General features: G+C 35.0%; 1 protein-coding gene across 6 annotated transcripts in view; it reads right to left on the bottom strand.

Moving 5' to 3' along the window:
- LOC130892740 (phenoloxidase-activating factor 2-like) overlaps window positions 1-26,116 on the bottom strand; it is a 34,598-nt gene that overhangs the window by 4,078 nt on the left and 4,404 nt on the right. Inside the window, exons 2-6 of one of the 6 annotated variants that reach the window (XM_057798314.1) lie at window positions 16,623-16,835; window positions 15,362-15,498; window positions 12,159-12,376; window positions 11,222-11,452; window positions 6,708-6,918 (exon numbers count right to left, since the gene is read on the bottom strand). In XM_057798314.1, coding sequence (XP_057654297.1) covers window positions 6,708-6,918; window positions 11,222-11,452; window positions 12,159-12,301 — 585 coding nt within the window. In that variant the 5' untranslated portion in view covers window positions 12,302-12,376; window positions 15,362-15,498; window positions 16,623-16,835. Of the gene's footprint in view, window positions 1-6,707; window positions 6,919-11,221; window positions 11,453-12,158; window positions 12,377-15,361; window positions 15,499-16,622; window positions 16,836-17,922; window positions 18,036-26,116 lie in introns of those variants that run through there. The other 5 variants (XM_057798312.1, XM_057798310.1, XM_057798311.1 and 2 more) reach the window with 5 other exon arrangements.

Below are 26,116 nucleotides of genomic sequence, written 5' to 3'. Positions count from 1 at the left end.
ATGTTGTTTCACTGAAAGTTTCTGTGAAACATTTTTTTCAAAAAGTTTTCTCAATAGATATGCACTTCTGCGAAAAAATCACAAGTTTCAACTAAATCATCCACCATTTTGTTGATTGCTTCCCGTCATTCTTCCGGGAGCATCCAGAGTGCTTAGGCAAGTATCCTGTCGAGTCCAGATGAAGTAAACCTCTTGTTTTTGACTTTGTGAAGGTCGTATTTTTTCCGTAACAGAAACTTAATGTGCTGGAAGCCACGCAAAGTAATTTTCTTGCGTATTAGCTTTTTTCAATCTAATCACTTTCATCTCCGCTATGCTACTAATCGTCTTGCATTTTTTTTCTTTTAGAGGCTAAAAGGCACTGTCGAGTGATCTGGCAACTCCATGCCTTCTGTAGATTCTCTCCTAATCACTTTTAAAAGAAGTAGATAGATGCTTTTCAATATCTTTCTTTACACGACCAAACATTCGATCGGCAAAAGATAACGAACCAGTTATGATTTCCATTATGGCTGGTACAGCTTGGAATTTCAACAAATAATACAAAGTATCATAATGTCTGCCCACCGTCCACTGAATGAGACAGTTCTAATTTCTATACTACCTCGCCAAAAAAAAGTCTAGTTACCTTTTATGTTAACGCAACAGCAGTTGTACAAACGAAGTTGGTGATTTTTGGACAAAGGCTGTGTCGATTTGTTTGTTTGCTGTCTCATACGTGATAATTAAGTCTAATGCTCTGGATACAACAGTCTGAAGATTGAGGAAGATGACTATGATGGATGTAGGTGAATAATATTGGAAAGCTTAGAGTTTCAACTTAACTAAGCTGGAATTTCTAGAGCCATTAGTGATATTCATAGTGAATAAACTGTTTACACCACCACTACACCAATGCTCACAATTAAAATCTCTGCGCGAAGGTAAACAGTTTACCTTCAGTCTCTGAAGACGATAACTTGGTTATCGAAACGTTCATATCAGACAGTGTAATCGTGAGTGTTGGTGTAGTGATGGTGTAAACAGTGTATTCAGTATTGTTTCAACTTGAGCTACTTTTATTTAAATTGGCTTGATAACAATTATCGTTTATGGAGTATGAAGCTCTTGCGGAGCGTCCGAAGAAAGTGAATGATTGGGCAGGTATCATCAATAGTAGGGATATTGTGTCCTTATTTAGAATGTAGAACGTTCAACGCTACTTAGACATATCAAGATAAGTAATGTTCTACTGCTTTAGAAGATCTAGATTTCATCAGTGGAATACTTTAGTTTCAGAGAAATGGCGTTCTCCCACTTTTGAGTATCATATATTGATTAAATATTTGGACGGAGTATTATGATTGGAAGGCTATCAACTGAGTTAAAATTCTTAGAACCGTTGGCGATATTCATAATGAATACACTATTTACATCAACACTCACGATTACACTGTCTGACGCGCGTTTCGATGCATGCATAGTTGTTGTGCAATCCTAAGGGTAAAATACCAAATTTGAAAAGAGTGGTATATATGAAATTAGCTAGTGTGATTGCTACGGAAAGTATATTGGGCAGACTAAGAGATCGTTATTGTCCGGTTTAAAGAGCACATTTTTCGTTTGAAATATGGACCAACCGGAAAATCAGGTATTGCCGATCAAGCTGCCAGTCACAATCTTGACAAAAATATTAATAATGTTAAATCGTTAAAAAATGTATCCAACTATAAATTGTTGGATAGATTTGACAGCATTGAAATTGCTAGATGTAAGAGTAGCTTAAATTGGGACAGAGGGCCAATTCCTTATAGCCCACTCTATAGTTTTGTAGTCAAGAAATGAATATGAAGATTCCCGCCAAGGAGATTTTCTCGCTGGAATTAATTTTCGGTGGTTTATTGGTAGAAAAATTTAGTATACAACAGGTAAAATACAAGAGGTAAATCAAGTCATTAGATTTTCAGTTGCTTTCTAAGAGCGCTACGAGAAGGTCGTCTGTACGGATTAAAGGACTACTGTATAGTCGGTCACTGTTCTTTTTTATAAAACACACCGTTAAACGCAGGGTTGCCTACAGCGATTCAAATTCTCGCTTCCTAAGAATGTTTTCAGGGGTTTATGATGTTATAGTGCTTATAGTGCCCAATAGTGCCCCTACGGGGGTTTCTCATCACTCTACTGCTCTTGTTGGGGCTTTTTTTATAATGAAAACGCCCTTTTTCGGGGACAAGTGAAATAATCACAAGTGAGTGCTCAACTAGACGATTCATGTACATGTGAATATTAATTTTCCTATCCATTTAACTACTAAAAGGCAATCAAAAGGTTCAGGAATTCTTTAACTGGTGAGGAAACTCCCTCCGGCAGTGAGTCCGCTGTCGGCTTTGATAGTCAAACACTCGTTAGGTACTGACAAAGGAATTCAATTTTCGAATTCCTGATTCCGTCCAAATCTCATTTGTCTGCGATCCCTTATTCTCTCTTTTTTTTTATCTCAAGAAATAAAAAATTCCAAGGATAGCTAGGTCGTCCATATAAACACGAAGCAAACCCGTTTCCACTGCTTCCGTCGACGAATTTCCACCACTACCCACCAAACCCAATTCTGAGGAGGAAACGATCGCAAAAATAATCGCCGATCTCTCTCAATTCGACTGTTCTACCATGAATAATATCTCAGAGAAATCTCAAACGAAAATATCTGCAAAATAGCAGGAGTACATCTCCTGCACCGTCTGCGAGTTCCTATGCGTCCAGAGTCTCGCAGAAATCTCGGAAATCTGCCTGTTCGAAATCTCAACAGGTGGATCATTTTCATTTTGGCGCTATCCCAAAAAGAAATAAAAATATCCCTAACTAGAAACCACAATCCTTTCAATCACCCCAAAATACCAAACCAATCACCAAAAACACCCCAAAACCCCAGAAACCTCAAGCACCAATCCAAACCCAGCTCCCTAGAACCCCCCAACAACCCCATGCCGTCGCCCAACAACAATCCCGTACGTCCTCCCAAAATCCTTCACTCCAGACAGTCAATTTGAGGAATCTTGCTCGAAAATACACTTCACAGAGGGAGCTCTACAATCTCCTCAATACGCAACAGCTATTGAGGGGACAAATGAGCTTTCTCAAAGCCAACCCCAACGGCACTGCCCTCCTCAAAATTCCTGCCACGTTTCATCACGAAACTCTTCCCAACGCGTCCAAAGACCCCCATCCAAACCCAGAAAAACCACCTTCTCTCTTGTCTGCAGAAATGTAGACGACTCCTATACCGAAGAAGAATTCATAGGGATCCTTTCGACACTCAAATTCCCTGTTCTCAAATCCTGGAGGATCATTGCCAGTTCAACAAATAAACCTACCTCCATGTTTCGGATTATAACAGACTCCGAAACAGCCTACCCTCACGCCCTCACCAAGAGCATAAACTTCCACGGGCTTTCGCACTATTGCGAAGTCTCGAACTCAAACTCCATTCCCGCAGTGCTCAAATACTGCATCCGCTGTTTCTCCACCGGCCACTACTAAGACACCTGCAAAGCCAAACCTATCTGTCCCACCTGGTGTACATCTGGTCACAAACCAGAAAAATGCCCAAAGTCAAACTCCCCTACTTATAAAAAATTACGGTAAATCTCACCTCGTCTTCCACCCCCGTTGTTCGAAAAGGATGGAAACGCCTAAAGCCTCTCAGGAAACTGCCTCAGTCACCCTGGAAAAACCCCAAACCCCATATGACCTCTCTACAGACTCCAAAATATTAATTCTGGCAACCACGATTATGAATGCCATCCCCACTTCTCGCGCGCTAGTAGCCGTAACGCTACAACGCCCCATTCCCCCCTTTTATGGCTCCAACAGTACCGTCACTAGCGACGTGGGTAATCGCATCCACTTCGCATTTACCCAATATCTCAAAAAAAAGAGCCGTTTTTACTCACAAGCTCCACTCATTTTTTCGGCGAAAATACCCCGCTAGAAGCAGTTAGACAAACACATCACAACCCCAGCCCCGTAGAGGAAAAAATTCCTATATCAGGGCCGAATCGAACATACCAAAATTCCTCAAAAAATCCTCCTTTTTCCTCCAAACTTAACCAACGAATCTCTCTCTCTCTCATTAGATTTTAGTTTATCATCATTATCTAAGGACAATAACTTGGTTATCGAAACGCGCGTTAGTGTTGGTGTAGTGATGGTGTAAACAGTGTATTCAGGAAAGCTATCAAGATCATGAGACCCAACGCCATCAGATTACTGTCTTTGGGAATATTTGGAACACGTAGAATAGGCCTTATAATACTGAAGATTTAATACACAGAATCGCCTAGGAGCCACACAATTTCGTTAATTCACACGTTATGGCATGTTCAACTGTTTTGTTTACAAAAGTGTTTTTCATGTCTTCATAACCACACAAGAAAAATAAGATAAAGTAAGAGGACTTACAATTTTTACGAGCTTTTCAATAAACCTTTAAGTCCATACTGTTCACTAACATTACATTAACTGAAGGTAACTGAAGGTAAACAGTTTACCTTCAGTCTCTGAGGAACATAAGTTGGTTATCAAAACGCGCATCAGTAGAATTGTGAACAATGATACAAACAGTGTGAATTCCATTAAAGGTTACAAACATTTCAACTTATTAACACTGCCATGGGGGATTAAAATTAATTCAATACGGCCATGGGGGATCGATGTTATCCGACATATCAAAAAATATTTCTGGCCGCGCCGGATAGCATTGATGCGACATTTCAGTGCAAGTGATATGGGATGTTATTGAGTATGTTTTAGGCGGTATACTTGGTTTTGAAATTAGATGTTAAATGGACAAATGATAGATCCATAATTAATTTTTTAAGGCACATTTATTTAGAATGAATACAACATCAGGAAAAATTTCAAATATAATCCTTGTTGATATCCAATAGAATATTTATTTAGAATATGCAACGTGAAAATCGAAGACATATTTGAAACCCAAGCTTTTTTGTCATATTTATACAGCGAAATTTAATCTTTTTTGTTCTATTTTTTGTAACTTTACGGCCAGATTCTACTGTAATTTTAGCATAATATCCGCCTTTATAAAGGGGGATTTGATATGATATGATATCCTGGATAACTTCTTCTCGGAATTTGTTCTGAGTAACTTGCTGATGTAAGACGTAGGCATTAACTAATGCCGATCCAACAACCAACTCTAGCTAATTTTCGGTACCACTTGATTCCGCAGCGCAATGATGAATTGTAGGATTTCATTTGGTTAGAAAAATCAATATAAGCCTTATGTTTATTGTGCTCAATAACACTTTTTGGTTTTGTTGTTTCTCCTGATTTTTTCCATAGGGTAACCATTTCGGGAACAAATTTTGTATTTAGCATAAGAACGTCTCTTTTGTCTTTCCATTTTTCCATAAAAATTCCGTTATTACTCTCTTCAGCAATGTGTTCTCCTCCTCGTTTTAGACTTTTCTAGGAGAAATCACAGTTTGTTCTTGATTTGGATTTCTTTCTTGTCCGCAATAAATGGAAAGATCAAAAAGGTAGCTATTTTCCAAACACAGCTTGAAAAGTTTTATTCCAAATTTATGGTGCTTGTTGGAAATATATTGCTTAAATTATAAAGATTTCATGTATACATATAAATTCTATTGGAACGATTTGAACTTGAAAGCATTCTAGAAGCTTTGTCACGAGTGGAGTTTTTGTATCCTCTATTACCTTCTGGAACATTTTGGTTATTTGTAAAATAACATGTCTTCAATAACGGCTGAAAGCGATTTCGTGGCATGATAGTTTTTAGGAAATTAGTATAAATCTTGTTAGTCGACCAATAAGAGGTTATGGAAGGCATTTGAACTAAACCCATTAGCATAATACACCCAAGATATTTTTCCTTCCAATAATGAATACGAGCTCTTGAGTTTGCCACTTGAAGCTTCTGTTGTTCGGCATATAAATTAGTTTGTTTCGCAAAGAAATCAAATTGTTCGTTAGTACACATCATTTTGTAAAAACCATATGGTGATTTATCATAGAACTCCTTGTTCGTCTGCGTTTTCATCAGTGTAGTTAAGATTTTTTCGTAGCGGATACTTCTGAAAAAACTACACGCTTTGCTGAAGTACTGTTTGAACTGCAACTTTCGGTGAAACGGGAAGTCTAATTTTTTTCTTCCTTGGGCTTTCGTGATCCTCTTCTGAACTAGATAATTCACTATCCGATGGTCTTCACTAACTGACAAAACATATCCACATAATTTTTTCTGCTCTTCCTCGTAACTTCCTATTCTGAACACAATACAGAATCCAAATCACGTCAATATAGAGAGTCAGTACAAATCCTAAACTGCAATCGCTGACAAGAAACGTAAACGACCTAAACTCCACTAAGTCAGAACAAATACTAAGCGAGAAAGGCGCCAAACAACACAGAAATAGACAAGAATGCGCATTGGTTGGCTTTAAACCCCTTCCCCCCTCGCCCCAGAGAGAGAGTTATAAAGCATATCAGTCGCTTGATGCCGTGAAGGATCAATGCAATCCGACGACGAAAAAAACCATTATTTTGGAAAATAACTTGATTATTTCACTTTATTCAATATTTTTATTTGACTAAAAATAAAGTAATTCGATAAAAAAAACTATGGCCAAAAAGACATCAATATTTGTGTTTTGATTATGGCACTCTGCGTGTTAAATATGTCTTACCGTACAAGCATCCAGCATGCTTTGTCCTCCTGCACAAATTTCCCCGTTAGGATCTAAGTACGTATCAACGTTAGTTCCTAATAAATTTGCCATGGCGAAAGATGCTCTGCAAGTTGTATAGTCCGTAATGGTAACAAAAACTTGTTTTTGGGGAGTAGTGGGAGCATCGAATATTGTGAATGCTGTTTGTCCCCATCCACTGACGACACATCTAGAAAGTTAGAAGTGAGAATTAGATAATATTTATCTAATTTTATTAGACGCTTTGTAGATGACGGATGTATAATTTCCTCCTTCATTTTGTTCATTTTCTTGGCGCGCTTAGATAAAAATGAATTTGATAATCAACACCTTTTCGACCAATACAAAATCCAAAAATCTATAATTTCTCGATTTATTCCCAAAAACTTTAACATTTCTCGTAGAATGTCGTATTTTATTCAATAAAGTACAAATAAAAACGAACAATTTGGGACAAACACAATTGAATATCATAATTTGAATCCTAAACTAATTAAACCTAGGTCAATGTATGTACCCAAAGTCTTGATAAATTTATCGTTCATGGTCACTCCGACTGAAAAAATGTACGATAACCTAGATTGAATCATCCCGTCATCCCGAAAAATTAAGAATATAAATGAGAAGGAATTTATCACCTACAAACTGGTTTTGACAAGAAGGAGACTGAAAAGGTGCATTTACAATATTCAGAAGACGTTGAAAGTGTAATCATATTTAAAGGTAAACGATTGAAGACAGTATTATATAACAATTTGTGACCGGAATCATTGGTAGACAAATCTGAAAAGGGTTATATGGCTGACTCTCTAAGCACTTTGCCGGATATGAAAGTGTAGGAAAGTCCTTTTAAATATTCGATAGAGCATCTTACCATCGTTGGTACCTTGCTCATGCAGTTGACATATCACTATAATGTTTTTTTTTCGAGTACCATGATGAACTACAACCCCTTTCGATCATTTGAACATTCTAGGATGATGAAGTTTAATCATATATGGAACAAAACAGAAAGCTCGACAAGGTACAGATTAATGTTATTCTTTCGATCCATAATAACAATACAAGCGGCTTTAAATCCACAGGCTATTCCAGGAACAGCTTTTGATCTGCCTTTAATATACCAGAGCTTCTAGCTCCATTATTGGGGAAATTCGCAGCCTCGCATATCTCCCAAGAAAATGATCCCAATGCCCACAGACCAATAAGAAAGAATTGATATTACTCCAAAGAATCTGAAGATTGTACCGCATGATGATTCTATCCAAGTAAAAATTTCAACAGTTTCAATTCTTCAAACGCAAAGAATTTGATTTTATTTTCTTGACACTATTTAAGTTTACAAAAGATAATTACCACTTCTTTCATCTATCTTTGGCACGTTGGTTCCATAAGACTGAACCGACAAAACGAAATATACTTTTAAAATCAATATTCTAATTTATTTCTGAAATACCTCTAACCGAAATCATACTTACAGAATTGAAATCCTGAAAATTTTCATAACAAGGGAATAGATTAATATATCACTAAGTCACAAGTATGATTTGCGTGGCGCCAGGATTTGTCTATGCGATATCAGAATCGATCCAAAATAATAAACATTTCTACATTTATTATTAATAAAATCTTCAAATTATTGCAAAATATTATTCTTATTTTATAAACAGTACTAAACAACAGACAATTCTTTGTAAAAAAGATTGAATCATTGGAATATTAAGGTAAATTAAATTAAATAAATAATTTGGTTTGTTAAATTTCAATACTTCTTTGGTATTTAAAGCGATGAAATATTCATTCTATACGAAGTATTGAATGCCATCTATTCTATAAAGTGAATATTGAACTTACGTTTGGTTGAGATTCCAAGTATCAATATCTCGAAAAAGACATAAAAGAGATAAAAATTTTATTCTCTATTTTCGTTTTATTATGGCTTATTTTTTTTGTATTTATTAACACCCCCATTCTTATGTGATATTACAATCCCAAAAACAATATTATTCTAACCTAAATTACTAAGATTGGGAAACTTATAACTAGTGTCTTACTCACTAGTGGACCATAGAGTCTAATGTTATAACAACACTAAAACCAGCGTATCACCCTCAAAGGGTGTAATCGCCTTAAGTCTTCTGGTTATGTTTGTGTTGTCTAGGAACTGGATTGCCTCGACTTTCACATGATAAAGCAGCCGATGTTCATGGTTACTGGCAAATTTGGTTGTGATTTGGTTAACAGTCTCTACCTAAAGATCCCGATGGATGTCAATGTTTCGACATTACCAGGGTGCCTCGATGATGTTAGTATCATATTCCGAAATCGTTGATTAATTTCACTGTTACTCTTACTAGAACAACCCTAGAGTTGTATGCCATAACTCCAAATAGGTCTCAATATTTGCTTGTATAGAAACAATTTGTTATACGTGGATAACTTTGAACTCCTAATAGCCAATACAGCTTTTTATATTTAATATCAAGCTCTTCGCGTTTCGTTTTGATATCAACTTTCCAGGAGTTTCTTCGTGGATATCTCCCACAGCCATAATTGCCTTATCAGCAGCGAAAATAGCTATTATTCAGTGATATCACTAGTGTACAACATATAGAGCACTGGAGCAAGTAAGCTACCCTGGGATACTCCTGACTTGATAAATCAGAATTCGATTTACTATCTATCTGGAAAGTAAGACTTAAGGATTTTGGAATATTGTCCAGGTATAACCATTTCCAATTTGTGGAGTAATCTTTTGTCGAAGAGCTGTCGCACATCTAAGCAGACACTAGAACAAACCTTTTCTTCTTCCTCCAAGTCTTAATACGTCATCTGTTTGTCTATTTGCTAATTTGGTCAATGGATGTTTGTAACTTTTTAACAGCTTCTTCGTGGGTATCTCCCATGGCTAAACTGCCGTATCATCATGGAAAGAAGCTATTGTGGGGTATTCAAGTTCAGTGATATCACTAGTGTACAACAGATAGAGCACTGGACCAAGTAAGCTACCCTGGGATACTCGTGACTTGACAAATCAGGATACTTGTTTTATTCTTAAATATCTATTTGACAAGTAAGACTTTAGGATTTTTGGAATATTGTCCTGGTATAACCATTTCAAATTTGTGGAGTAATCCTTTGTTCCATACTGTATCAAAGGCCTATCCCACATTTAAGAAGACAATGAAACCGACTTTTATGATCGAGTGGTTTTTCCTAAAGCCAAATTGATGGACTGGAATCAGTTTTTTATCTTCTATTATTGTCTTCAGTCTCTTATAGAACAGTTTTTATAGAGCTTCAAGATGACAGGCAGCAATGAAATTGGTCTGTAGAATGAAACTTCATGAGGAGGCTTTCCTGGTTTGAGGATCATAATGACCTCTGCAACTTTCAACATTTTCGAAATATACTCCAATCAGAATGAAGTGTTAATAAGATTAGTAAGTTTTACTATGGCCTTTTTTGGTAGTTTCTTCAGAACATCGCCAGTAATCAGATCAAAGTTTATTCTGATCACCTCGAAAAATTTCTTAAGTCATGTAGGTTCAATTTTAACATATTTTGATTCTGGTTTATTCCAATTTTCTGGATCTTCTCCATCATTGAATTAGAATGTCGTCTGTAGATGCTCTGCATTTCCATGCTTTTTGAATGTTGTTTTATCTGCAATTCTGAATTATGGATTTTGTGTGATAGGTCTTTTCAGTCCTATGGTAGCTGTGCAAATGGGATAATCTATCCTGTGATCATTAGTCAGTTCACTCAAGTAGTTACCAATATATTTATTTTCAACACACCGGATTTCTCGTTTTAGTTGCTGTGTTACGTTATTTAAGGCTTTTCTACCTGAAAGTGCTCTAGTTGTCGTTTTTCAGGAATGAGGTTCCTGATTGTTTTGGATAATTACTTCCTTTTGTTCTGCGGGTAATTTCAGGAGTAATTTCCCAAGCTGCTTGCTGGTTTATTTTTACGATAACATCAATTTTATTAACTAGGCTTGGAGGACTTTCTTTCTGAATCACAGTGGCACTCAATGTAGGAAGTATAGAAAAGTGATCAAAATTCGTATCCTATGCTTCATAAAAATGAACGTAATTTAACGTCAACGTCAACGACAGGAGAAATTGGTCTAATTAAACTAAATTCATTGACAGATTAAGGTGCCACGAAACTCGTACTCTCTCCTTCACTTATAACTTGTTGATATAGTTTTATTCATATCCTATCTCAAACTACTCTACTTTTGATGAGAAGGTTCCCAAGTATAATTTCAAATGATGAAATTAATAAAAATATTAATGTAACAGCATTCATGAAAGATATAGAAATTTTCCATAATTTTTGTCATTCTATAATGTACTTGAATGTACCTCGCAAAGTGATCGTACAGTTTTAGAAATTTATAAATCATAGCTTTAAAAATTTGACACAACGTTACATAGAAGTTGTCCGTTCGAGGGGATATTTAAGTTTCTGAAACTGATACTTACGATTGTCCAACGTATGATGTTCCAGTTGTAGATAAACATATGGTATTGATATTGTTGAATATACCTAATACAATAGGTTGAGTGAGCTGGAGAACCGCTATATCATCAATTAGAGTAGATGCTACGAATGTTGGATGAACAGATATTCTAGCTACGGTACTACTTTGTACATTCACAAGATTTGATGGATCCCAAACTCCCATTAAAACTGTAACAGCTGTGGGAGTGTTCCTACAAAACAAAACAATATTGTGAAATGGTATTCTCTAAAATTCATGTTTCGATAACCAAGTTATCGTCTTCAGAGACAGTTTACCTGAGAACTTCGTATAATACGAGGTATATCAAAAAAGTAAGTCCGTGAACCTCACAGATTTCCGAATAAATTTCACTTAATTCAAATTTCTCTAGGGAAACAAATGACAAATCTGATTTCAAGCAGCGGCGGTTCAGTTCTTCTGCTTGAGTCAGAATAACTAGCGTACATACTGGAAAATGTGACCGCAGCGCTGCTGCGGATAAAAGTAGAAACGGATCTTATATTGTGGATACAAATCGTATGAAGAAAAGTGGAGAGGGGCTTGGAAACTATATAAAAACAATTAAGAAAAGAAATAATTTGAGCTAGCTTGATAGTACTGAGTAATATACAAGATGTATAGTAACAAAAGCCTCCAGTGATGTATAAAAACTAGTTTATTTTATGAATAACCCCGGTATACCGACTATTGGAAAAACTAATTTCAATAAATGGTTAATGACATGATTGTTAAGGTTGATTTGATGCAAAATCTCAAAATCTGTGTAAACTTATAATACTACAGAAACATAAGCCAAGAAGAATATAGTATAAGAACTAATAGTTAAAATAAAAAAAAATGTCAATTGAAAGACAACATTCATTTCTGATCACTTATTTTTTTTCATCAATACTCACATATTCAAATAAACTTTATGCGCTGCAGTTATTACGTAATATGGACTAATTAGGACACCGCTTCCTGCAAATACATTGGTAGTATTTCTCAAATAAGCCTGCCATGGATATGCTCCGAAGCTTGTATTTCCTGGGCCTGCCATATTTGAGGTTATAAATGGTGTTCCACATGCAGTGTTCGTTCCGAAGCAAGGTATAGTTCCATTTGGACATACTGACTGAAAAAACATGTTGCCTCAAATATACAATCAAATCTAATAGTATGCGGTGATGTCAATTATATATATATATATATATATATATATGTTTATTGTTGGTCCTCACATCAGAGAAAAGCATTGAAACAAAGTTTCTTGGAACTAAATGATTGAAGTTTTTGGTAAAGTAATTACATAGTTTTTTATGTCTTAAAACATAGCTTTACCTTTTATCTGTCACTCAAGAATTATCGGCCAATTGCACTTCTTCCCACGTTATCTAAGATCATAGAAAGATTGGTTAAAAAAGGGCTTGAATATAAAATACTCATTACTCATCAATTTGAGTTTTTAAGTAACCAATGCACAAATGATACTAAATTCTTCCTCCTTAACAATATGTACTCTAGCCTAAACAGCCATCACTCCACTGCAACAACTTTTTGTGATTTTTCTAAGGCTTTCGATTGTGTTAATCGTAATATTTTAAACGCAAATCGCAGTACTATGGTTTCAGGTGAACACCTCTCATATTGCTTAAGTCATGTCATACAAACAGAAATCAGCTTGTAGGGGTTGATGTCTTCTTGCAAGTCAATGGAATGTGGAGTACCTCAAGGCACACTACCAGGCCTTCTATTTTGTTTCTTCTGTTAATAAATGAAATCGCCTATATAGACATTATGTGGTAAAATATGTCTATTTACAGCGAACACTAGTTTCTCTTGGAACAGCCCTGATCTCACAGCACTTCATAGGACTTTATCTAGTGACCAAATCACCTTTAAATCATGATGCGATTCTAACCTTCTGTGTCTCAATGTTTCTAAGACGATAGTTTCATCATATAAATATACAATGCAGCGTTTTCTATTAGATAACACCACTATTGACGTCGTTAAAACTGTAAAATTCTTAGGGCTTGTTGTAGACAATTTCTTGAAATAGAAGTTACATATTGCCGCCTTATCCAAAAAATTAAGTCTTATTGAGTCGCATCTCCGATATGCCTTTCCCTTATGCGGTACGTGTAGTGCGACTCAATTCGAGAAAATCTCAAACTACAAAAGAGAGCTGTCAGATCTTTACTCGGACTAAACAGCTAGGCTCTCTGCAGAGACTTTTTAAAAAGATTAAAAATCCAGACTCCTCTTTTCGTTTACAACCACGGAACACGACCTTTATCTACCTACTCCACATTCAGAATTAGTTAAAGCTCATTATTTTACAATGCAATAAAATGCACAATCACTTGCTAATTGAAATCAAATTGTAATACCCGCATTTCGCAATAATTACTGCAAAGTCTATTCTAATTTGTAAACGACACCTATTCTGATAATAATATTTAACTCCAGGCATGCTGCATACTGGTTTAATTGTGCTATTTATACTAATTACTACCTATTACCCATATCTCTGAGAAAAAGCAGCTGAAATTGTTTCGTCTATAGATGTACTTTATTTCAGTGTTATTTGCCACAACTTCCAAATGGTCTCGTTTATAACAAATGGAGCACTGCCACATAATCAAAGCAACGCCCATCTATATCTTGACAGATAAATATTTTCATTTGTTTGGAAAGGATATAAGAGTAATAGAACTACCTACCCCCTAATTTGAATTTATTGGATTTGAATTTATTGGATTTGAATTATAGTTTACGAAGCTTAAAATCTTGATTTTTATAATGAAAGGGCGCTCTTTCAATCAAATTTGAGTTTATTAGAATATTAAAGCGATATCTGATAATTATATAAATACGAGGATATATTGAAAAATTCATAACCTACTATAGAACCAAACAAAATTTCAATGTCAAAATATTTTATTACTCAACATATTCTCCTCTTAATTGCATGCATTTTTTACAGCGACCTGAAATGTCTCTAGACCTATCAAAAAAATATTTCTTCTTGCTCTGCAAACTAGACCTCCACTGCTTTTATTACCACCTCGTTGGAAGAAAATTTACGACCTTTTAAACTTTTTTTCAATTGAGGAAAGAGATGATAGTCAGATGGAACCAAATCTGGTGAATAAGCGGAGTGTTCTAGTGAATCAAACCGTAAATCACGAGTTTTTCGCATGGCAACATGAGATTTGTGTGTAGGGGCGTTGTCCTGCAAAAACAAAACATCTTTGGATAGCTTTCCGCGTCTTTTCTTTTTAATTTTTTCCCGTAGAGTGGTCAGTGAAATCTAATAGTAATCTCCAGTTATTGTTCTAGTCTTATCCAAAAAATCAATCATGATTACTCAATGATAATCCCAAAAAACTGAGGCAAGGCCATTCCATCGATTCTTGCTTTGTTTTTGGATCGTAGAAATGCACCCAAGTCTCATCCATCGTTACAATTCGGCTTAAGAAGTCTACATTGTTTTCAAATCGAGCACAGATCGAACGCGATGCTTCTACCCTTGCACGCTTTTGATCAGCATTCAAACATTTGGGAATCCATTTTGCAATGATTTTTCTCATGTCCAAATTGACGTGAACTATAAAATGAACGCGTTCGTAAGAAATATTCAGCGCTCCAGATATCCGTTTTAGCCCAATTCGACGATCTAAAATCATGTCATTAACTACATCAATAGTTTCCGGGTCTGACACAGAAACTTTCCGATCGATCATCATCTTCAATAGAAAATTTACCTCTTTTGAAGCTTGCAGTCTGATTTTCCACGGTCGCATACGAAGGACATTGATCACCAAGGGTATTAATTAGCATATCTTCGTAAATCTGCTTACTTCTCAACCCTTTCAAATACAGATACTTGATGATGGCTCGATACTCCAATTTTTAGATTTTCACAATTTCAGGGGACATCATTTTTCTTTTAATTTATTGCGTATCTCTAGTTTATTTTTTGACGTTAAACTTTACAATGACACTAATAATTTATTATTCGTTGCTATGGTAACGCAATATTTTGTTTATGCATGGAACTGGTCTAGGCTAACTAGATATCAATACATCCTCGTAGAAAATAGAAGATACTTACAGAGGATGTTGGTGTTACAATTCTTGGATCAATTGTACCAGCTCCAGAATTTGTAGGACAGATCGTCTCAACAGGAAGACATAAGTAGTATTGTCCATTGAGAACTCCGGATGTAGCTTGTCCAATTGCAAAACCTACTACCAGAAAAATTTGATCAGTTTCAATCACAAAAGGGAATATGTGTATTTTATAAATTTCTCCAGCAAAATTATATCAGGAAAACCTTAAAAAACGTCATAATTCATGCGGGCAATTGTTAGGAGATTTGAATTCGAGAAGGATTGATTTTAAGAAATATGAAAGATCTTTCTTTCTTGAAAAATCTAAGTTTGAGCTCTAATTCCGTTGGAAAATTTGTTCCGTTGCTAATTTCACGGAAGAAGGAAGAGGAGGTAGAGTACGTACAACTGTAGCATATAAACAGTAATTATATCTACACGATTATCGAGTAGTATTTGTATATGTAAGAGGCCGGTTCCAGTATCTAACTCACAGCTAGACATAGCTGTATTACGTTGAGAGCTCCATGTCAAGATAAAAGAGAAGATCTAGAGCTGGGCATCTTGTGGAGAAATTTGAGCAAAATTTCAAGTGAACTTAAAGATCATTTAATTTTACACCAAAAAGCTACTCTTGATAAAACTCCATACTGTGTTCTGCTTTCGGAATATTTTGAATTGAAAATTGTGGCTCTAAATGTATATATACTTGGTAAGTTTCTTCGAGGAAACTTTTCTGCATAACACGAAACAGTATTTGCAGCAAAATCGTTAAACATGTCTATTTCTTAAGTACCCTGTATGTCAGTTGTAAAAAAATTTTTTTTTTCTACAAGTTGTTATTTTCGTTTCTCTAGCTAATAAGTTCTACTCCTTAGGTCGGGAAACAAAAAGTTCTGAATGTTGCTTAGATAACACCAAATCACGTTTTATGTGGTTCATTACTTTTTGAACAATCAGATATGACAGATTGCAAATTTGAATATTTAATTTTAAGCTTCTATCTTTTTGAAATAACTTTCAGTATACCCCATACATTTCTATCCCCTTTATACTGAACCAATGAAACGCTATGATAAAACACCATACATTTTTATCTTGATACCTCAATCACAACACCAAAATATATAAAATGCAGAAATTAATGTGCTAAATTTGAGGAGTGTTATTGAAATATTCAGATATGGAAACACTAATGTGAATATGTCAAAACTAACATTGCCATTATAAAGTTTGTCATTTTCAATGGTGAACGTACTCACACGAGTGCTATTTGAGTTGTTTGCACATACTTGAATCATTCATCTCGGCCAAAATTGAATTAAATCAACCAACAGCTCTGTATCGATCAAGTTTCTTCGACTTTTGGTGATGAAACACCATCTTGAGCCACTATGTTTCGTTTTCCGAACTCAACCGTGCTCGCACTTCACTACAAGATGAATTGTGATGGTTGTCCCAAATAGTTTATTGTGCTAGAAACATCGAAAATTTAAGTGAACTGATTTTGCAAGAACGTTATGTCACAGAAGTCAATCGCGGTGCTTCAAAAGACGTCTATAAGATAATGATAGGCTACGCATCATGCACTTTTGCATATGAACTCGAAATTGAAGAACATTCGATGATATGAGCCAAATCCAAGAAAAGTTGGCGCACGAAACACTTCGAAGCAAATGGTTGCCTTTTTTGGAATAACTGGACATGTCACCACCATTCCATTAGAGCAACGTGGAATGGTCAATTCTGAATAGTACACCTGAATTTATTTGCTAGAATTGTTTCTAAAATAGAGGGAAAACCAATCACAGGAAACAAATCATCCTTCACACGACAACGCGAACTCTAACACATCAGTGCAGTCGAAAACTTTTTTAACCAGTAAAAACATCGAATTGATATGCACAGTCCTTGTTTGGCACACAATGATTTTTTCTTATTCTCGCAAATGAATTGCGAGATCATCGTTTTTCTACATCTGAAGCGGTTGTTGCGTTCAAATCACATGTTTTGAAAGTACCTCAATCTGAATGGAAACAATTCTTCGACAATTGATCCAAACGGAGGTAAATGTGTATTGATATTGATGAAGAGTATTTTGAGAAACAATAAAGCCATACACAATCATATATATATATATATATATATATATATATATATATATATATATATATATATATATGTGTGTGTGTGTGTGTGTGTGTGTGCGCGTGTGTGTGTGTGTGTGTGTGTGTGTGTGTGTGTCTATTTCAAAGCTTAAGTAGCAACCCTCGAGTAACGTGATTCCAGACAGAATGTGAACCAGCTTAGATCACCATCAGAACCTCTGTCAATTTATATTATATTAAATTAATGATATGTTGTTGATATTGTCATGTACAAATATTCTTTAATACATATTACTCTAATATTAAAATAAATAAAGGTTTTCCTAAGTATCTTTTTAATATAAGAAACTGAAAATGTAAATTCGAAAACTAGCTTATTAAGGTGGAGAAGGTGATTGAAATTTTGGAAGATTCAGTTAAAGCTTTAAAAAAAGTGATCAAATATTATATTTACCAAAATTATACTCTAATAAAACTAGCAATATCTTATTCCAGTACATATTCAATCCACTAAAAAAACCAACTGCTTAGTGCTTAGCGAATTTTGAAATTAAATATGAAACTGTCGGTAATTCCATACACAGAAATAAAAGAAATATACAATATAACTATGATTATTGACATATTTATTTCACTGTCAAGTTTAAACGGATATGGCAAATTTAATGAATTACATATGAAATATTCACTATTATCAGTATAATTTCACACCACGTAAGAGCAATTGAATAGTAATATGAATAGAGTAAAAAAATTTTTACGAAAATATCTGAAATCACAATAGATCTTATTTATGTGAAAGAACTGAGGGGAGCGTGGGGATAGTTTCGACAGAGGTAGACTCTAGACAAATTTTGCGCTTTTTTGTTAGAAACTCTAATAACTCCCGTCACTTCTTAATAGAGAGCTATTGGGTGCAGAATGTGTAAGTGTGATTTTAATGCAAAGTCATTTCTCAATTTGAATCTACGAGGATGGATTAATATCTAGTTAGCCTAGACCAGTTCCACGCATAAACAAAATATTGCGTTACCATAGCAACGAACAATAACTTATTAGAAGTGTCAGTGTAAAGTAATCCAAAGTTACGCAATAAATTAAAAGAAAAAAGTCATCATCAAGTACCTGTATTTAAAAGGGTTAAGGGGTAAGCAGATTTACGAAGATATGCTTAATACCCTTGGCGATCAATGTCCTTCGTATGCGATCGTGAAAAATTGGACTGCAAGCTTCAAAATAGGTAAATTTTCCATTGAAGATGATGACTGATTGGTCAGTTTTTCTGTCAATCTCCGAAAACATCGATGCAGTTCATGACATGATTTTATCAGACCGTCGAATTGGGATAAAACGGATATCTGAAGCACGGAATATTTCATATGAACGCGTTCATCATATAGTTCACGTCAATTTGGACATGAGAAAAATTGTTGCAAAATGGATCCCCAAATATTTGAATGTTGACCAAAAGCGTGCAAGGATAGAAGCATCGCGTTCGATCTTTGCTCGATTTGAAAACGATGTGGACTTCTTAAGCCGAATTGTTACTATTGATGAGATTTGGGTACATTTCTACGATCCAGAAACAAAGCAACAATCGATGGAATGGCGACACTCTGGTTCTCCATGACCTGAGAAGTTTCTTGTCCAAAAATACGCTGGAAAAGTTCTGCGTTTGAAAGTTTGATTTAGTTATTGTGCTGTCGAGGGCTTGTGAAGCTTTATACATTGATATTGATATTGGAACCGTTCTTATTACAATCGTCATCGAGACAAAGGCTTCCAAAGTGTAACGCTTCATGCTCTTGACTGTACCAGGCGTTCATATTTTTTATCCATAATATTGCCCCATTGCTCCCCTTATCTTAAACTGGCGACGCCCTTGGTGAAGTACTATAGGGAGACATTGGGATACATCTGAATGGCCTATTCTATTCGTTCATTAATGCACACAGTTTAGTCATTGCTGCAGCTTTTATCAGATCAAAAATTGAAAAATCAGAAAGGTGATTTTAGCAGAGCATTGTTAAATAGCTGATCGTACCAAAATAATACTCTATTAATAAATCTTTAGATGAAAATGTAAATTTGTGAAGAAAATCCCTTGAAAATAGTTAAATATTTGCAATATAAAATGTGACTAATAAGAGCTGGAAAATTTTAAAAACGTAAGTATAAATTTATAATCGATAAAATAGAAAGAGAGAAATAGAGATTTTGGAAAAGGATTTGGTTCAGGACGAATGGATGATATTGATATTATCAACCTAACATCCTACATAATATAGTATCCCCTTCAAATTTTTGTACTTTCTCCGTCTCTGATTTAATTTGATTATTATCAGAACGAAACAACCCAAGCGACAAAATTGAAGGATGTTCTCATTTGATTAAATTATTAGAATAAACAACATTTTCCCATTATTATGATATAATTTACTATAAAGGTCATTTTTTGATTATTTGTATAATTTTTGTTAATAAATGGACTTCTTATTTTCACCCAACAAGTGAATTAATCAAGAATATTTTATAAACAATACTTGTAACTGAATGAGAATTTCAGCATAGTGAAATATTGAAAAAACCCTTGAAATTGACGAGTTGAAATTGTTTCTAGTATGACATCCAAAAACTTTACTGGTAAAAGCAGGGGCCGTAGCTCTAGAATACAGCGATGTATGTACATCATGTTAATTAAGAATCAAAATCACTTATTAGGCGGTATCTTACATACCTATGTAAGCAGCACGAGAAAAGCCCTCAATAAAGTACAAACACTAGATCACTGGAGATCATGCATATCTCACCCATCTACACCTGGTGATAGATAGATTAACTAGTGGAGCAATTTCCGGGATATCTAAGAACAGATAATAAGAGAATGAAACATGAAAACAGAGAAAATTAAGCATCGAAGATGGTTTACCACCATGTTAAGCAGACATTAAGATAAGGAACTCATATTTTTTACACTTCCACAGATTTTTAAATAATTCGTCAATTTAGTCCAATGATTTTAAAATTTCTACCTAGGCGTCTAAGCTCTCTTTTAGATGAATACTGCTGGTAGTAGATCAGTAGGTATTTTACAGATAGAGCTATGTTGAAGTAAAGGCGTAAAACAGGTGAAACTGAAGTGATTAACTCTGCATGGAGATAGTCTTCAAATAGTTATTTGCTCCCTACTTGCTAAAAATAAAAGGCGGAACACTCTGATGGTATTCTGCATCTCTGTATTTTTGATATAACGAGTAGAACATTTAAATATCATTGGATAACTGAATTCTTTCGGTATGAGGTTAATGCTTCTTCAGCTAGAGAGTCTACAAATTCCGCAGAACGTACACTAAAACAAATAATGGAAAAAGCATACGAGCACCAAATACACATTGATATGCTCTTAATCGATTATCAACAGGCCTTTGACTCAATAAAAAGAAACCATTTATTGACTACTCTAGAACAACATGGTATATTTACAAATTTGCTAAGATTAACCAAGATTACTCTAAGCGAACTACCATACTAACACCTACAGGAGAATCTGAATTTAAGGTCAAGTGGAAGTTGTTTAAAATAATATGCGGGAAGGTGTTGACTTCAATTATGCGGTGCAACCCCATTAAGTGCGTTAACAGGTTGAGTGCCCACTACTCCGATCGGAATGCAATGGCATCAATCAACGACGCTCACTACTTTGATCGGAGTGATGTGTATGCTCAAATTTTACGTACCAATATGCAGACGGCGTTAGCGAAGGTATGTTGGAGCTGCTCCGGGGCTTCCTTCTAAATTTTTTGTGTCGCTGAATAAGGATGCTCAGCCTGAACCTTCTCATAGACGAAGAACTTTTGCAGTGTTTAGAAGTTAGCAGTGGTGACAAATATTTGTCCGAAGTCTGAAGATGAAGATTATCTCTACGAATCATAGGCAGTAAGTAGTAATTCAGATGCAGATGGATATAATCCGACTAATGCACAAGCAAGTTTCCAGTGGACAAAAACAGGTACACTAGAACAATTCACGTTCAAAAAAATCAAGAGGGTCCGGGCAGAGGCAGACCCATAGATTTTTACAGCCTTATAATTGACGACACTTTTTTATCGCAGATTGTAGACCAGCCAAATGATTATGCTATTCAAGTTTTTCTCAGCAGTGAAACATAAGTCACGTATCACAAATTGGAAGCAGCTTACGGTTCCAGCACTGAATATCTTCATAGGTCTGCTCTTTCATACAGGTACTATTCAACTTACACGAGTAAATAACTACTGTAAAACGGACCCGCTCTCCAATATACTCATTTTCCGGAAGCATATTTCAAGAAATAGATTTCTTCTCAATTTGAGGTGTCTACACTTTACATCTACCAATACTAGAGCTAAGGATCGTCTAGGTAGAATGAGATATGTGGTCGACTTTTTCAATGCAAAGATGAACAGTCTCTGGCGTTTAAAGTTGAAACAATATATACAAAATAAACGCCACAAGTACAGTATTAAGCTTTATATGCTTACAATACCTGGATTGGTGCTGAAATTCCGCTTGTATGAAGGTTCATCAGATGAATATGACTGAACTGGACATACCACTACCAAAGTAGTTGGGCATTTACTTGAAGAATAGTTAGGTCTAGGACACGCGGTATACCTCGACAACTTTTACACCAATTGCACCCTAAGAAGTGACCGTAAGTACAACCCACAAGACGTCATTAAGGCGAAATTAAAACGAGGAAAAAACAAATCTAGGTTCTATAATGGCATTCATATTAGAAAATGGAATGATAAACGCAACGCCAATTAAATAAGCACTGAACTTGTATGATTTTATCAGACCGTCCAATTGGGCTAAAACGGATATCTGAAGCACTTAAAATTTCACGAACGCATTCATCATATAGTTGACGTCAATGGATGAGACTTGAGTACATTTCTACGATCCAGAAACAAAGCAGCAATCGATGGAATGGCGACACTCTGGTTCTATAAGACCTAAGAAGTTTTGTGTACAAAAATTTGCTGGAAAAGCTCTTGCTTCAGTTTTTCGGGATTGCCATGGATAAGTGTGGAACAATAACTGGAAATTACTATTCGACATTACTGACCACTCTACGGGAAAAATTGAAAAGAAAAGACGCGGAGAGCTATCCAAAGGTGTTTTGTTTCTGCAGGACAACGCCCCTGCACATAAATCTCATGTTGCCATGCAAAAAATTCGTGATTTAGGGTTTGAATTACTAGAACACCCACCAGATCTGGCTCCGTCTGACTATCATCTTTTTCCTCAACGGAAAAAAGTTCGTAAATTTTCTTCCGACGATGAGGTAATAAAAGCTGTGGAGGTCTGGTTTACAGAGCAAGAAGAAACATTTTTTTAAAGGTCTAGAGACGTTGCAGGTTCGCTGTAATAAATGAATCCAATTAAGAGGAGAATATGTTGAGAAATAAAAGATTTTGATTGTAGGCTGAGAATTTTTCAATATATCCTCGTATGTCAGGAATGAATCGCCAGGATCAAATGTTGTCGTACTATCCGTGTAATAGAAAAACGCAGTACAAGAAATTTTTCATTCATGCAAATAAGTTTGACTATCTACATAGAAAGTACTCTGGTGGTCGTCGCCTTCATTTTTATGAATTTCTACTGGAGGTAATAGGGGATCTGTTAGACCCAGGTGATGATGTAGTTGTCCGTCCTCCTAATCAAAAAAAGAATCCGAACGCTAGACATTGCCTTTCAAAAATTGAGTAAACCATGGGTGTACTAAAGAAAAGGCGTATTGAAACTGAAACAATGTCTAGGAAGTAATGTAGAACCTGCAGGCAAAATAAATTGAGAAAACAGACGACGTTTGAATGCAAGCAATGCCCTAGGAATCCTATTTTTTGAGTAAAATACTTTGAAGACTCAAAAAAATATAGTTTTTGTCTGTCTGGTATTTTCTATATTTTTGCTACTTTATGTGACTATACCATGAAATAAGCATGTGATTTTCTTTTTTAGGTATTAGAGAAGACCGAACTTGTTAACCAGTTTCTGGTGGATGATGTTGCACACTTGGTTATGCCGTTGTAGATAGTCGGTATTAGCTAACATGTTATATTATGGATGGTCTCTGATGTTTGTTGGCACTTTCTGCAGCTGTCAGATTAAGTCTTCGGATCGTTAATAATATTTTTCTTGTAGTTATTCGTGTTAATAACTTGATTCCGGATAGCCACCATGAAGCCTTCGGTCTCTGAAAAGAAATTGCCGCTAGTAAGCCATCTGTTTGAAACTTTCTTGTCAACATGTGGATGGTTGAGGTCATAATGATGTCTACCGTGTAGTACCTTTCCTGACCACTGATCCAGCTTCTCGGTGTCCAATACTATATTTAAGTCAGATTCTTGCGATGCGACATTCAGTGGTGAATAATCCTTATCCGCTTTGGATATAATCCGGTGCAAAGCTGAGACTTCCGATTTAATATGAAAGAATTCACGTAGTTTCATTACCTGTGGAAAGTGCAGGTTAAGAAGGTCAATCAAGCCTCTTCCACCCTCTTTTCGGGGTAATGTTGTTTTAATAGTGGATGATTCGGGTGGTGGTTGTTATTCTTCGTCATCATTGTTCGTGTCAACTACTGAATACCCTCTAGCTCTGTTTTCGTCCACTTCAGGATTCCAAAAGAGTACGTTTAACCAGGTATGGCATAAGTTTTGATTGCCTGCATTTAATTCGTATTGCATATGTGACTTCACTCTTTTGGTGTATTGATCCTGGATTCTAGCTTTTGCCTACTTATGTTCCAGCAGCTTAGCCTATTTAAATCCTAAATATTTGTAGGTTTCTCCGTTTTCCATCGCCTGTACAATATCTCCGTTGGGAAGTTGCACATCTCCGTTATGATAATGCCTTTCTCGATATGTAGAATCTTGCACTTAGACTTTGTAAATTATTGTTATTATGATATTGACCAGAGGTAGAAAGTGGATTTGCACTATTTGGAAGAGAAAGAGTATCGGTTCATCACTCTTTATTAATATCTACTTACTTTTTATTGGTGTTTCATGCACAGACTTAATGTTAAAGGTTTAAGGTCAAAAGAGATTAGACGGATATAGAGAATGGTATTTCGATGTTCTTTCTATCTCTATTAGCAGTTAGTTCTAACTTGAATAACCTCCTATACCTTGCTCTTTCTTTAATATATACTCATTGCCATTAACATGTGAGGACAGTTATAGTTACTTCTATGACAGCATTCATGTATAGAATGTATTAAAAGAAAGAAGAAATATTAAAAACTGAAAAAACAAAGTTGGAAAACTCACATTATTCGATGAAACAAGAAGAAATTTCTTCCGATTTTTTTTTTTCTAGAACAATTTGATGTTATACTAAATTTATAAGATAGACTTCACATCCAATAATGCAGTTTTACCTGTGTCTTTTCCATTTTATTAAACTATAACCTGATAGTTGGCCTATTATTCTCAAATAACTGTATAGAGTAATGACAAAATAAGTATTAAAAAAACTATCAATTATTAATGCAAGCAATTAGATAGATGCTAACATATGTTATATGATTTAACTGTATTTATTCATAGGCAATACTATATACATCTAGATCGAACTGGTGGTATAACTCCTATAATGTAAACAAAATTCATATCAATTTACTTAAAATATTCTAAAATAGTTACGATATTTAATCATTTCAACATTTATGTATCTCGTAGATATTCACTATTAAATTTATGGTAAATCCCAAATATACAATTACAAAACATGGAAATTCCAAACATTTCAATGACCCTCAGCATATTCCGACAAAAAATATGTGCTAAGTATAAAATGCATGTTCTAATAATTCCTATAAAATTATAAATGATTAAATCACAATTTACATTTCCTCAATTACGTTACAAAATGGATTGTATGAAAAATAAGAACGCTATTAAACTTTTCATATAATTTAATTTGTTTATACAGAAACCGAAGAGAAGGAAACGTGGTAAACTCAAGAATAAGGGAACTAAATAAAAACCATTTAGAATTCACAAAAGGTATTGAGAAAGAAATTTATGTAAGTCAACGAAGAATTTTAAGAAGAAACAAACTCGAAGTCAAAGATACAAAGCGAAGTAAGTACCAGAGTAATAGGAAACATCGTTGAGAACAAGAAATGGATCACATACAAAATAAATACATATAGAGGAGATAAAAACATAAAACTATCAAACAAAAAGATATAAAACATTGTAAAATCCATCAAGAATAGAATAACAACCCACTATGATCATATTACAAACCTATTATGGGAATATGCCCAATTGTAAAAATTAAAAGAAAGATAAATATTCAATAGAGCAATAATAGTATTTCTTGTATAAAGAAGAAAAGAAAAGTCGATTTTTTCTGTGTTTCATGAAAGGGATCTTCTTATCCTGGACATATTTCAAAATTTCATCAACAAGTTCTCACTAAACAAAGTGCCGGGCCAAATTTTATGTGACGTAAATAGTGAGAAAATTAAAACTAATAAAATTTACATCTGGGAATTGTATCATTCCTAGCCTATGACGTTTCAACTTTTGAGTTTTCTTTGACTATTGCTTCAAAATCTGATTCTTATATTATACGAAACTCACAAA

Source organism: Diorhabda carinulata, chromosome 4 (assembly GCF_026250575.1).
Source record: "Diorhabda carinulata isolate Delta chromosome 4, icDioCari1.1, whole genome shotgun sequence".
Lineage (NCBI taxonomy): Eukaryota > Metazoa > Arthropoda > Insecta > Coleoptera > Chrysomelidae > Diorhabda > Diorhabda carinulata.
Note: the sequence above shows the minus strand (reverse complement) of the source record. Positions and strands in the feature narration are given on the sequence as shown.